General features: G+C 41.7%; 1 protein-coding gene across 15 annotated transcripts in view; it reads left to right on the forward strand.

The window, feature by feature from the left end:
- The window catches only part of LOC115116778 (unconventional myosin-XVIIIa-like), a 168,670-nt gene that overhangs the window by 106,793 nt on the left and 47,558 nt on the right, over positions 1–14,319 (forward strand). For all 15 annotated transcript variants that reach the window (XM_065024370.1, XM_065024372.1, XM_065024373.1 and 12 more), the window contains 6 exons: positions 1,059–1,145; positions 2,861–3,162; positions 3,280–3,466; positions 6,465–6,672; positions 6,839–6,948; positions 8,856–8,921. In XM_065024370.1, the coding sequence (XP_064880442.1) occupies positions 1,059–1,145; positions 2,861–3,162; positions 3,280–3,466; positions 6,465–6,672; positions 6,839–6,948; positions 8,856–8,921 (960 nt within the window). The remainder of the gene's footprint in view (positions 1–1,058; positions 1,146–2,860; positions 3,163–3,279; positions 3,467–6,464; positions 6,673–6,838; positions 6,949–8,855; positions 8,922–14,319) is intronic.

Here is a 14,319-nt window from a genome sequence, read left to right on the forward strand (position 1 = left end):
ACGTCTTGTTAATCCAGCTGCTGTGTCAGATTTCAAAAAGGCTTTACGGCAAAAGCACACCATGCGATTATGTTAGGTCAGCGCCTAGCCACAGAAAACCATACATCCATTTTCCAACCAAGGAGAGGTGTCACAAAAGTCAGAAATAGCGTTAAAATGAATCACTTACCTTTGATGATCTTCATCTGGTGGCACTCCCAGGTCTCCATGTTAGACAATAAATGTTAGTTTTGTTCGATAATGTCCCTCTTTATGTCCAAAAGCCTCAGTTTTGTTGGTGCGTTTAGATCATTAATCCAAAGACACAATGCATGCTCACAACATCCAGAAGAAAAGTTTTTAAAAAGTACAATAAAAGTTCGTAGAAACATGTCAAACGATGTTTAAAATCAATCCTCAGGTTGTTTTTGTCATAAATAATCAATAATATTACAACCGGACAAAAGCTTCGTCAATAGAAAAGGAGAAACAAGAAAGGCGCGCACCCGATCACACGCCTTGGCTCATGTCTGGAAATTTCCACTGCCCACTCATTGAAAGGGGTGTATCTCCCTCATTTTTCAGAGTAAAAGCCTGAAACAATGCCTAAAGACTGGCCACGTGTAGCGAAAGCCATAGAGATTGTGAACTGGGTCCTAAGTCTTTGTATGGTGGATAGGCTTTCAATGGAAAAACAGCCTTTCAAAATAATAGTACTTCCTGGTTGGATTTTCCTCAGGTTTTTGCCTGCCATATCAGTTCTGCTATACTCACAGATGTTATTTTAACAATTTTGGAAACTTTAGAGTGTTTTCTATCCAAATCTAATTATATGCATATCCTAGTTTATGGGCCTGAGTAGCAAGCAGTTTAATTTGGGCACGCTTTTCATCCGGAGGTGAAAATATTGCCCCCCTACCCTGTATTGTTTCAGTGTGAAAACAACATAGGACTGATTTAGCTTCTCTGATTGTAATGTCATTGTTGTCAGAATGTGTCATTCTATAGACTCTTACATAAGCAGATCTGAAAATCACTGACTCCAATCACACCTAACCAACCCCTCTGTTCCCATCTAGGAAAACATAGAGCTTGCATTAGATGACATAGAGTCCAGTACCTCAATGTCTGTAGCAGCTATAGACCAAGCATCTACTCAAGCGCTGGTAAGGAGAATCTCTCTGTGCCCCTTTTGCTTGTGGACTTTATCTTGGATTTCATCATGCTATGAGCGTTACGTGGGGTTAAACACAGTCTTACTTACTCTTACACTTACCCTTCTTTGCTCCCCTAATTCAAATTGAGTCTTGAACTTTTTGACTGTGTATAAACCATGTCAGGATTATTACCTCCATCCAATTAACTTTTTGATTGTTTGTTCTTTTGTTTTTATTTCTTTTTATCCTACCAATTTCTTTTTTATAATTAATCTCACATCATCAAATTCATTAATTACAGTCAAGTTTGATTCCTTTCCCCCTCGTTGAGTTGAGAGCCTTTTTCAGACAGGGTTGGCTTCTAATTCAGTTTATTTATGAGACGACTGCATGGCACGCACTATTAACAGGAATGTGTTGCATTGATGTGTATTGGCCCGCGAAAGTGACGTTTACCATAATTAGATCAACAGTGAATGAGGATGGGGTCACACAGGAATTGATCGAAAGTTGAGACAAAAGTAAATAACTGTTTTGTGTTAGTGTGTGTGCGGGTTTGCGTGCGTGTGTATGAATGAGTGAGTGCACACAGGGCCAAACACGGATATAAGTCAGACAAGCAAACAAACAGCATTGAAACAGAGGCAGACTTATTGGAAACCAGCTCAAACTCCCCAAAAATAACATCAAGAAAAGATCAACAGAGCTATAGATCCAAATGAAGAGCGCCTGACAAAATGCAATATTAGATTCCAAGTTATATCCACAGGTCATCCACCTCCAGCCTGCAGTGTCAAATACTGTAAAGGCATAGGATCGTTCTGAATAAGAGGTTATGATCTCTCATCTCTCTCTGAAAAGGATCTGAGATTTACTTGACTTTGCAGTTAATTAGTTGACTGCTACCAACACAGTACAACATATCTGCAGTGCTTCTAGCAGTTTAATAATTAAATTGGCCAAAAAAAAAGGCTATAGTTTCAGTTGCTTGTGAAGTAGCCCTGTCTGCACCTCCCTTCATCCACAGAGAGATGTAATGAGTCCACCAAAGAGTCTACACTCTCACATAGACTAATAACACCGTTCATTATCAACGTGGACTGTCAGAGAGCAAGGTTTCTAAATGCTCCACTGCCCAGGAGTGGATTTGTGTACCAGCTCTATAATGAGGAAGCCATTGGCAAAGACTCATCTTTCTTATAGATTCTTATTTACCAAACGTTACGATTGCCTTTACAAAATGACTTGTTTTGTGACAGAAATGTACAACAGAGATGTTGAATCATATTAGGCCATTTGAACACTGCTGGTGCATAATTAGAAGTTTCTACAAGTGTCACAGCTAAGCAGGTGTAATGTTATGGCAACACTGGGCCAGGGATAAAGGCCGTGTTGGGACTTTTAACACCATGAGTACAAAAAATAGGAGACACTAGGTTGCTTTATTGGTTTTGGAGAGTGTTGGTGTGTATGGAGTTAACAATGTCATGATTGGATGGATGACAGGAGCCGTGGATGACTGGTGGAGTGGAGATGGGTGAGCATCTCTGTGCTGTGGTGGTCTAATGTGAGTGTCTGAGGTTATTGTGAATGCTGCACCTGCATGTTGGACTGAGCTGTGGCCCTAAGCTTTCTGCACAGCTGCTTCACTTGTGTTTGTGTTAGACTCAAGTGATAGATCCCCACCTCTCTAACCTGTGTGTGTGTTCCTGTGGGGCTCCCAGGTACGCACCCTGGCGAGGACAGATGAGGCTCGAGGTCTGCTGTGGCTGATGGAGGAGGAGGCTGTGCAGCCAGGGGGCTCTGAGGACACTCTGCTGGAGAGACTCTTCAGTTACTACGGCCCTGACCAGGGGGACAACAAAGGACACGCCCTGCTCCTGAAGAGCGACAAGCCGCATCACTTCCTGTTGGGCCACAGCCACGGGACGGACTGGGTGGAGTACGATGCTCAGGGTTGGCTGAGCCACGCCAAGCAGAACCCCGCCTCCCAGAATGCTGCCACTCTGCTGCAGGACTCACAGAAGTACACATTTAATTCACTGATTGTTCTCCATAGTAGCACTTTTTCAAAGAAAATATACTTACCTCTTTGTCTCTGTCTCTCGCTCTTTCTCTGTCTGTCTGTCTCTCTCTCTAACAGGAAGAACATCAGCAGTCTGTTCTCTAGTCGTAGTGGAGGGCCCACAGTGCTGTCTGGCTCTATCGCAGGGTTGGAGGGGGGATCTCAGCTGGCCCTCCGCAGAGCCACTAGCATGAGGAAGACCTTCACAACCGGCATGGCTGCCGTGAAGAAGAAGAGCCTCTGCATCCAGATCAAACTGCAAGTGGTGAGTGGAGCGGAGTCTTTTCTCAATGTTTCTTCCTACCTCTTTGAGAGGGTTTAAGTCCGAGTTGTTCTTAGGATCTTTGTATGACAATTAAGTGTTATACAAATATAACTACAGTCAGGTCCAAAAATATTTGGACATTGAGTTATTATCATGAGCTGAGCTGAAAGTGCATCCTTTCAGCTTTAATTTGAGGGTATGTACATCCAAATCGGGTGAAAGGTGTAGGAATTACAGCACTTTCTGTATGTGGTCCCCCCAATTTTAAGGGCTCAAAAGTAAATTGGACAAACTAACATAAATTAAATTGTGAGTTTTAATATTGGTTGCAAATCCTTTGCAGTCAATGACTGCCTGAAGTCTGGAACCCATGGACATCACCAGATGCTTGGTTTCTTCCCTGGTGAAGCTCTGCCTGGCCTTTACTGCAGCTGTCTTCAGTTGCTGCTTGTCCTTGAGGCATTTTGCCTTCGGCAAGTGAAATGCATGCTCAATTGGATTCAATACTTTAAAAAGTATTAGGTTGCTTTCGCAGTATGCGTCAGGTCATTGTCCATCTGCACTGTGAAGCGCCATCCAATGCGTTTTGAAGCATTTGGCTGAATCTGAGCAGATAATATAGCCCTAAACACATCATCAATAAATACAAGGGAACCAGTTCCATTGGCAGCCATACATGCCCACGCCATAACACTACCTCCACCATGATTCACAGATTAGGTGGTATGCTTTGGATCATGAGCAGTTCCTTCCCTCTTCCATACTCGTCTCTTCCCATCATTCTGGTACAAGTTGATCTTTGTCTCATCTGTCCATAGGATGTTGTTCCAGAACTGTACAGGCTTTTTAGATGTTGTTTGGCAAACGAATCTGTTTTTCCTGTTTTTGAGGCTTACCAATGATTTACATATTGTGGTAAACTGTCTGTATTTACTCTGGTGAAGTCTTCTCGACTTTCACTCCTTCAGGGTGTTCTTGATCTGGCCAACTGGGGTTTTTCTTCACCAGGGAAAGAATTCTTCCGTCATCCACCACAGTTGTTTTCTGTGGTCTTCTGGGCCGTTTGGTGTTCCTGAGCTTACCAGTGCGTTCTTTCTTTTTAAGAATGTACCAAATAGTTGATTTGGCCAGACCTATTGTTTTTGCTGTCTCTCTGTTGGGTATATTTAGATTTTTCAGCCTAATGATGGCTTGCTTCACTGGCAGTGACAGCTCTTTGGGCTTCATATTGAGTGTTAACAGCAACAGATTCCAAATGCAAATGCCAAAAATCAACTCAAGACCTTTTATCTGCTTATTTGTAAATGAACGGATGAGGGAATAACACACACCTGGCCATGGAACAGCTGAGCAGGCAATTGTCCAATTACCTTTGGTCGCTTAAAAAGGGGGACCACATTTAGATAGTGCTGTAATTCCTACACCGTTCACCCAATTTGGATGTAAATACCCTAAAATTAAAGCTGATTTCAGCTCATATTCATTATTTAATTTCATTTCCAATATGCTATGGTAGACAGCTAAAATAATAATAACTTGGTCATTGTCCAAATATATATGGACTGATTGTACAGTGTCTTGCAAAAGTATTCATCCCCCTTGGTGTTTTTCCTATTTTGTTGCATTACAACCTAAAAAAAAAAAAATGTAAAAGTGGTGCATTTACATGTATTCACCCCCTTTGCTATGAAGCCCCTAAATATGATCTGATGCAACCAATTACCTTCAGAAGTCACAGAATTAGTTAGATTGCGCACAGGTGGACTTTATTTAAGTGTCACGTGATCTGTCACATGAAAGGCCCAAGAGTCTGTAACACCACTAAGCAAGTGGCACCACCAAGCAAGTGGCACCATGAAGACCAAGGATCTCTCCAAACAGGTCAGGGACAAAGTTGTGAAGAAGTACAGATCAGGGTTGGGTTATAAAAAAATATCTGAAACTTTGAACATCCCACGGAGCACCATTAAATCCATTATTAAAAAATGGAAAGAATATGGCACCACAACAAACCTTCCAAGAGAGGGCCGCCCACCAAAACTCACAGACCAGGCAAGGAGGGCATTAATCAGAGAGGCAACAAAGAGACCAAAGATAACCCTGAAGGAGTTGCAATGCTCCATCGCGGAGATTGGAGTATCTATCCATAGGACCACTTTAAGCCGTACACTCCACAGAGCTGGGCTTTACAGAAGAGTGACCAAAAGAAATACATTGCTTGAGAAAAAAATAAGCAAACACAGTGAAGCATGGTGGTTGCAGCGTCATGCAGTGGGGATGTTTTTCATCAGCAGGGACTGGGAAACTGGTCAGATTTGAAGGAATGATGGTTCTAAATACAGGGAAATTCTTGAGGGGAAACCTGTTTCAGTCTTCAAGAGATTTGAGACTGTTATGGAGTTTCACCTTCCAGCAGGACAATGACCCTAAGCATACTGCTTAAGCAACACTTTAGTGGTTTAAGGGGAAACATTTAAATGTCTTGGAATGGCCTAGTCAAAGCCCAGACCTCAATCCAATTGAGAATCTGTGATATGACTTAAAGATTGCTGTACACCAGGGGAACCCATCCAACTTGAAGGAGCTGAAGCAGTTTTGCCCCAGTGGTTAGATGTGCCAAGCTTATAGAGACATAACCCAAGAGACTTGCAGCTGTAATTGCTGCAAAAGGTGGCTCTACAAAGTATTGACTTTGCGGGGGTGAATAGTTATGCACGCTCAAGTTCTGTTTGTCTTATTTCTTGTTTGTTTCACACAAAAAATATTTTGCATCTTAAAAGTGGTAGGCATGTTGTATAAATCAATTAATACAAACCCCTCCAAAATCCAGTTTAATTCCAGGTTGTAAGGAAAAATGCCAAGGGGGTGAATACTTTCGCAAGCCACTGTATATAAACATTTATATTTATACATACAAATGTGCACAAACTTAAGTCTTTGTTTTTATGCTTGTGTGTGAGTGGAAATTCTTTAACTCCCTGTCCTCTTGTTTCTCCAGGATGCTCTGCTGGACACAGTACGCAGGTCCAGAGTTCACTTTGTCCACTGCCTACTGCCCAAGGCAGATGCGGTGGGGGTGGGTGGGGAGCCGCGTGTGGCCCACGGAGAAAGCTGCGACTCAGGCCTCATGCAGCTGGATGTGGGCCTTCTGAGGGCTCAGCTCCGTGGATCGAAGATTATTGACGCGCTGCGCATCTACAGGCAAGGTAGGACTGGACACCACACAAGTCAAGCTGAGTCATAGGAGGGACACCACACAAGTCAAGCTGAGTCATGGGAGGGACATTTTCCCCCTTAATTCTTCTTATTGAATTGTATAATTAATCAAAATTATTAAATAAATGTTGACCTTGTGCTGTCTTTTCCAAAAAGGTTACCCTGATCACATGGTGTTCTCTGAATTCCGTCGCCGATTCGATGTGTTGGCACCCCACCTGACCAAAAAGCACGGGCGCCACTACATCGTCACAGACGAGAAGCGGGTGAGTGTCGAGACGTTCCCTCCACCTCGTAAACGAGTGATAATATAAAAGCCTCCCGCTCTTCTCCCTCCCTCCCCCCTCCTAGATCTGCTCTTGTGTGTAATTAATTATGATTACACTGGTTGGCAGCATATGGCTGGTGTACTGATTATTTACGTGCAGCACAGAGAGCTCTCTCGCTCTCTCTAACTCTGTCCTCCCCTTCATCTCTTCTTCCGCTCTCTCTGTCTTCAGTACCAACTGTATAGTGTAATAGTTAAAAAGCTATTAACCTACCCTACCTACTCAGATGTGTGGTTAAAAGTTATGAGTCTAGCAAAAAGAAATCTGAAACCGATGTAGCTGGAATTGAAGAAATGGAATAGACAGTATCTTGGCTGTTATTTTCATTGTTGTGTAAGGAGGTTGTGTTTTTGAAGTAGGGCAGTTAAAGAGGTCCACTGTCACAGCTAAAACATACAGTGAGCTATGGAAGAGTTAAAGAGGAAACCAGACTCCTTGGAGACGTGCAAAGGAAGAATAGCCTGCTCTGAAATAATGAATGGACAAAAAGGTACTTCATTCTCTGAGGATAGATAAACCAAGAGGGAGAGAGGGAGTTATAGAGAACTCAAACAAAGCACCCTTTCTCAGAGTTGGAAGCCTGTCTGTCACTTCCTCTTAGTTTGGGCTGTATGGCTGTGTTACTGTAGCTGTTTTACTGTTGCTGTGTTACTGTGGCTGTAGTGACTTCATCCTCCACTGAGTCTGTTTACCTACCAGACCCAGTACTCTTGCTGAGATCATCTTTGTCAAAAGTCCTTTAAGTAACTGTCCACTTTTAAAAGTTAGTATTCTTTTAGCTCAAACCCAAATAATGTGGTTGACTCATCCTATAATCGTATTTGTGGCCAAACCATAAATAAAATAAATACTTTAAAAAAACGCCTCATACAGGCTGTTTAACAAATGCTTGCCATTTCCTCTGAGAGGATGTCATTCTCCTGATGAGGATAAGCTGGCCAATCAGTGGGCTACTCATATGAATACTTTTAATGACCAGTATACACCCACATCATTCTGTTGTTGGGAGGAGAACACAGAAAAACTGCTTTTTAACATACTTTATTACAATTTTTTGGAAGAAACTATTTCACTCATTATAGTTCATTCTAGGTCATATTTCATTGAATTCTGGAAACACTGGACAGTTACTTTAAAACAGCTAATTCAGTTCAACTCCCTCCCTTCGAGGCTACAGCTGTGTTCCAACTTAACTTTGTACTCAAACGTTAAAGACCCTCTGCCTCTCCAGAGACTGATTTAGATACAGTACACAGTCCATATTTAGACTTCTGTCACAGTAGTGACCTGAATCAAATCTAATTTTATTTGTCACATTTGCCTATATACAACAGGTGTAGATCTTACCGTGAAATGCTTACTTACTAGCCCTTAACCAACAATGCAGTTAAGAAAATAGAATTAAGAAAATATTTACTAAATAAACTAAAGTAAAAAATGGATTTAAAAAAGCAACAATAAAATAACAATAACGAGGCTATATACAGGGGGTACCGGTACCAAGTCAGTGTGCAGGGGTACAGGTTAGTCAAGGTAATTTGTACATGTAAGTAGGGGTAAAGTGACTATGCATAGATAATAAACCGTGAGTAGCAGCAGTGTAAAAACAGAGACAGGGAGGTTACAGATAGCTTGCTTGGTGCCTTAGCTGTAGCTTTGTTCACTGGTTGTTTTGGTCTGCAGTCTCCTGTTGGATAGGCTGATGTTAGGGGAGCGTGCCTGTTGCTATGACGCTATGTGCAGTCCTTTGGGGCGACGACAGAGGGGAGCTGACTTTACCAAAGCACTGTCTGTCTGTTTGTCCGTTCTCTTCATTGATCTGTCTGTCCATCTGTTTGTTTCAGGCTGTGGAGGAGCTGTTGGAGTCTCTGGACTTGGAGAAGAGCAGTTACCACATGGGCCTGAGCAGGGTAAGACACACACACACACACACACACACACACACACACACACACACACACACACACACACACACACAGAGACAGACACTGCATCTCAAAACACACATTATCTATGTCTCAAAACTTAAGAGAACTTACATTAGGAGAGAATATGTAAACTAATAATGAACTATGTATAAACCATTAATAAATGCTTCGCAAAAGTGTTATGGCAAGTGACGCTGACAATACGTGTGAAGGCTTAGCACAGTCTAAATCAGGCCCAAGGTGTTCTATCTCTGCCTGGGAGCAGTGATTTAAAAAAGTACCCAATTTTCATACTTGAGTAAAAATAAAGATTAAAAGAAAGCTTTACTTTACTTAAAAGAAAATGACTCAAGTAACAGTGAAAGTCACCCAGTAAAATACTACTTGAGTAAAAGTCAAAAGTATTTGTTTTTAAATGTACTTAAGTATCAAATGTATAAATCATTTTAAAATGTCTTATATTAAGTAAACCAGACCACACGATTTTATTGCTTTTTAAATTTACAGATCGCCAGGGGCACAGATCAACACTCAGACACAATTTACAAACTAAGCATTTGTGTTCAGATGTTCTCTTGATAGGTGCTGTAACGAGTGCTCTGAGAGTTGGGAAGCAAGTTCAGGAAGTGAGTGTTTTAATAAATAAACGTAACATAATACAAAACAAGAAAACACAAACAACGCACAGACATGACACAGAAACAGAATCAATAACGCCTGGGGAAGAAACCAAAGGGAGTGACATACAGTGCCTTGAAAAGTATTCATCCCCCTTGGCATTTTTCCTATTTTATTGCATTACAGCCTGTACTTTAAGTAGATTTTTATATGGGTTTAATGTAATGGGCATACAAAAAATAGTCCAAATTGATGAAGTGAAATGAAAAAGAATACTTGTTTCAAAAAATAAAAACTTTAAAAAAACGGAAAAGTGGTGCGTGCATATGTGTTCACCCCTTTGCTATGAAGCCCCTAAATAAGATCTGGTACAACCAATTACCTTCAGAAGTCACATCATTTGTTAAATAAAGTCCACCTGTGTCCATTCTAAGTGTCACATGATCTCAGTACATATACACCTGTTCTGAAAGGCCCCAGAGTGCAACACCACTAAGCAAGAGGCACCACCAAGCGAGCGGCACCATGAAGACCAAGGAGCTCTCCAAACAGGTCAGGGACAAAGTTGTGGAGAAGTACAGATCAGGGTTGGGTTATAAAAAAATATCAGAAACTTTGAACATCCCACGGAGCACCATTTAAATCCATTATTACATTTTTTAAAGAGTTTGGAACCACAACAAATCTGCCAAGAGAGGGCCACCTACCAAAACTCACCAGGCAAGAAGGGCATTAATCAGAGAGGCAACAAAGAGACCAAAGATAACACTGAAGGAACTGCAAAGCTCCACAGTAGAGATTGGAGTATCTGTCCATAGGACCACTTTAAGCCGTACACTCCAGCGAGCTGGGCTTTATGGAAGAGTGGCTAGAAAAAAGCCATTGCTTAAAGAAAAATATAAGCAAACCCATTTGGTGTTTGCCAAAAGGCATGTGGGAGACTCCCCAAATATATGGAAGCAGGTGCTCTGGTCCGATGAGACTAAAATGTAGCTTTTTGGCCATCAAGGAAAATGCTATGTCTGGTGCAAACCCAACACCTCTCATCACCCTGAGAACACCATCCCCACAGTGAAGCATGGTGGTGGCAGCATCATGCTGTGGGGATGTTTTTCATCAGCAGGGACTGGTCAGAATTGAAGGAATGATGGATGGTGCTAAATACAGGGAAATTATTGAGGGAAACCTGTTTGTCTTCCAGAGATTTGAGACTGGTATGGAGGTTCACCTTCCAGCAGGACAATGACCCTAAGCATGCTGCTAAAGCAACACTCAAGTGGTTTAAGGGGAAACATTTAAATGTCTTGGAATTTCATCAGAAAACCACTACACTGAAATCCTTTCAAGAGCTCTGCAGTGAATTCGATGTGCCAAGATCCCATTTTTTTTAAATATCTTCAAATTAGACATGTAATTTCCTCATTTACCTCCAAGAGGAGGTTTAGAACTCAGTTGAATGAAGTTGAAACCCTTCTTGTCACAGCACAAAATATCTTACATCTATAGACTCCTTTCTGAGAAAGGAAGCTCCTCCTTTACTCCTTTGAAAATAATTTGGGAAAAGGACCTTGGTCTGCCTATCAGTGATGAGTTATGGGCGGAGGTTTGCGACAGGGTATACTGCTCCTCTACCAGTGTAAAAATGAAAGAATCTAATTACAAATTTTTGTACAAATTTTATTATACTCCTTTGAGACTCCATAGAATGAAAACAGATATGTCTCCTAACTGTAAAAGATGTACCTCTGAAAGTGGAACCTATATGCATGTATTTTGTAGCTGTAGAGAGATTGCCAGATTCTGGCAATCTGTACATACTGCTGCACAGAAAATACTAGAGGTACAGTTTGATATGACCCCGTGTATCTATCTTCTTAATGCCCAGCAGGACTTTGTTCTTGATCCTGACAGAGAAAATTTGCTTATGACTATTACATACTTTGCTAAGAAATGTATTCTTCTATTGTGGGCCTCTAATACCCCTCCTACATTTAAAATGTGGATTGACCAGATTGTTGACTTTCTTCCTCTTGAAAAGCTCACTTATGACCTCCACAAGAGACAGCCCAAGTTTGATAGACTCTGGTCTCCACTATTCAACTATATTTCAAACTGGACAGAGTGAATGGGGTGACTAGGGAAATGCGCAGATACATGTTGTGTAAGGTACTGTAAAACCTAAAAACGAATTATTGGCCCATCGTCTCAGCGAATGCTTGAAATAGCTGATAAGAACCTTGATAGTGCTGCTGCAAGTGGTATGTTTTTTTTGTGTGTTTTTATTTTAATTTAGTTTTTGAGTACGTGTGTGTGTGTATGTATATGTGTGTATGTATGTATGTATGTATGTAATTATGTATGTATATATATATATATATATATGCACCAAGGAAAATAAATAGATTAAGAAAAATAAATACTTTTATTTGACTTTATCATTCATTTTAATTGTATTTTTATTTTTTATTTTTTCAAATGTATTATTATTTTTTGACCTTTTCTTTTTTTAAAGCCTGTCACATCTGTGAATGTGGAATGTGTTTTGTTGGTTGATTGATTGAAAAACAAGAAAACTTAATAAAACTTTAAATTGAAAAAAAAAAATGTCTTGGAATGGCCTAGTCAAAGCCCAGACCTCAATCCAATTGAGAATCTGTGGTATAACTTAAAGATTGCTGTACACCAGCAGAACCCTTCCAACTTGAAGGAGCTGGAGCAGTTTTAAATTGAAGAATGGGCAAAAATCCCAGTGTCTAGATGTGCCAAGCCTATAGAGACATACCCCAAGAGACTTGCAGCTGTAATTGCTGCAAAGGGTGACTCTACAAAGTATTGACTTTGGGGGTGTGAATAGTTACTGTATGTAGTTTTCAGTTTTTTTGTGTTATTTCTTGTTTGTTTCAAAATAAAACATATTTTGTATCTTCAAAGTGGTACAGTAGGCATGTTGTGTAAATCAAATGATACACGCCCCCCCCCCCCTAAAAATATATATATTTTAATTCCAGGTTGTAAGGCAACAAAATAGGAAAAATGCCAAGGGGGGTGAATACTTTCGCAAGCCACTGTATATAGGGAAGGTAATCAGGGAAGTGATGGAGTCCAGGTGAGTCTGACACGCAGGTGTGCGTAATGATGATGACATGTGTGCTCCATAACGAGCAGCCTGGTGACCTTGAGGCCAGAGAGGGAACACACGTGACAAGTGCGTAAATTAGACAATTTTCCTGTCCTGCTAAGCATTCATAATGTAACGAATACTTTTGGGTGTCAGGAAAAATGTAAGAAGTAAAAAGTACATTATTTTATTTAGGAATGTACAGTAGTGGTGTAAAAGTTGTCAAAAATATAAATAGTTAAGTACAGATACCCCAAAAATCTAGTACTTAAAAGTATTTTTACTGAAGTACTTTACACCACTGCCTGGTGTACCATCTGTTTACCCAGCATGCCCTTCTCACTGGAATCATGGGTCGTCTGCTGTGGCGCTGGTTCCTGGCTGGTTCCCTGGGCTGGCAGCCTTTGTCTGTTAGTTGGCGGTTGGCGACACTGGGAGACAATTACCCCCCAAATCCCTCCTGTTGCTCCCTGTAGCCATTGATTTTGGCATGCGATAGCTCTCTTTGTTTGTGGCGCTTCGTCGTGACACGCCGATAACCCTCCACAAACACCAATCAGCACAGTAAGAGTCAAACCTTTCAGATGTAAAAGAGAAAATCCAAAGTAAAAGACAGCCTGATAAATTGCTAATTAGCATAGGAGGCTTTTTCTGAATGTCTCCGGAATAGAGGACAGTGAGAAGTATTGTTCTGAAGTAAACAGTAGGAAAAGGGTGTTTAGGGAAGTTTGACATTGGCTGTGTGTGTGTGTGTGTGTGTGTGTGTGTGTGTGTGTGTGTGTGTGTGTGTGTGTGTGTGTGTGTGTGTGTGTGTGTGCGTTCCTTCCCATCTCTCATCATGCTGAGAAAAATGGACGACTGACAAAACAATAAGCCCCAAATGACCTCAGCCGACCTTTAGAGTTGCATTCAGAGACAAAGAGGTCCAATATGTTCCCCATGTTCCTTCGCCCACGCTGACAGTCATTGCTATGCAGAAGGTCATCCTGCTAGGGGGGAAGGCCTGTGTGACGGGGCCTTTTACTGTGACACATCACACATCCCATTGGCGTTTCTCAGCGGTTGCATCACTTGCGGGTCGTGATGGTGGGTGGGAAAGTCAGAGGCTGGAGAGTATTCTCTCAGCTCCTCATCATGATGTGATAGTGTGTCTGTGTTCTACTCAATCTACCGCATCGGGAATAGGGAAAGGGGGATAACTAGTCAGTTGCACAACTGATTGCATTCAACCGAAATGTGTCTTCCGCATTTAACCCAACCCCTCTGAATCAGAGGGGTGCGGGGGGCTCCCTTAATCGACATCCACATCTTCGGCGCCCGGGGAACAGTGGGTAAACTGCCTTGCTTAGGGGCAGAACGACAGATTTGTACCTTGTCAGCTCGGGGATTTCAATCCAGCAACCTTCCAGTTACTGGCCCCACACAGGCTACCTGCCGCCCGTACAGTGTATGTTAACAGAATGCCCATACAGTGTATGAAAAGTCCTCTACACCTGACAATAGAGGTATCAAACTCAAGCCGATGTGCTATTCTCTGGAGGTGAAGACATCCCTCTGCAGTTGCATGCCTTGCCCTACGGCAGAGAAGTGTGGGTGTGTTGGTGCTGTGTGTTTTTGCCGTGCCCAGCCCACTCCCTTCATGTG

Source organism: Oncorhynchus nerka, linkage group LG11, assembly GCF_034236695.1.
Source record: "Oncorhynchus nerka isolate Pitt River linkage group LG11, Oner_Uvic_2.0, whole genome shotgun sequence".
NCBI lineage: Eukaryota > Metazoa > Chordata > Actinopteri > Salmoniformes > Salmonidae > Oncorhynchus > Oncorhynchus nerka.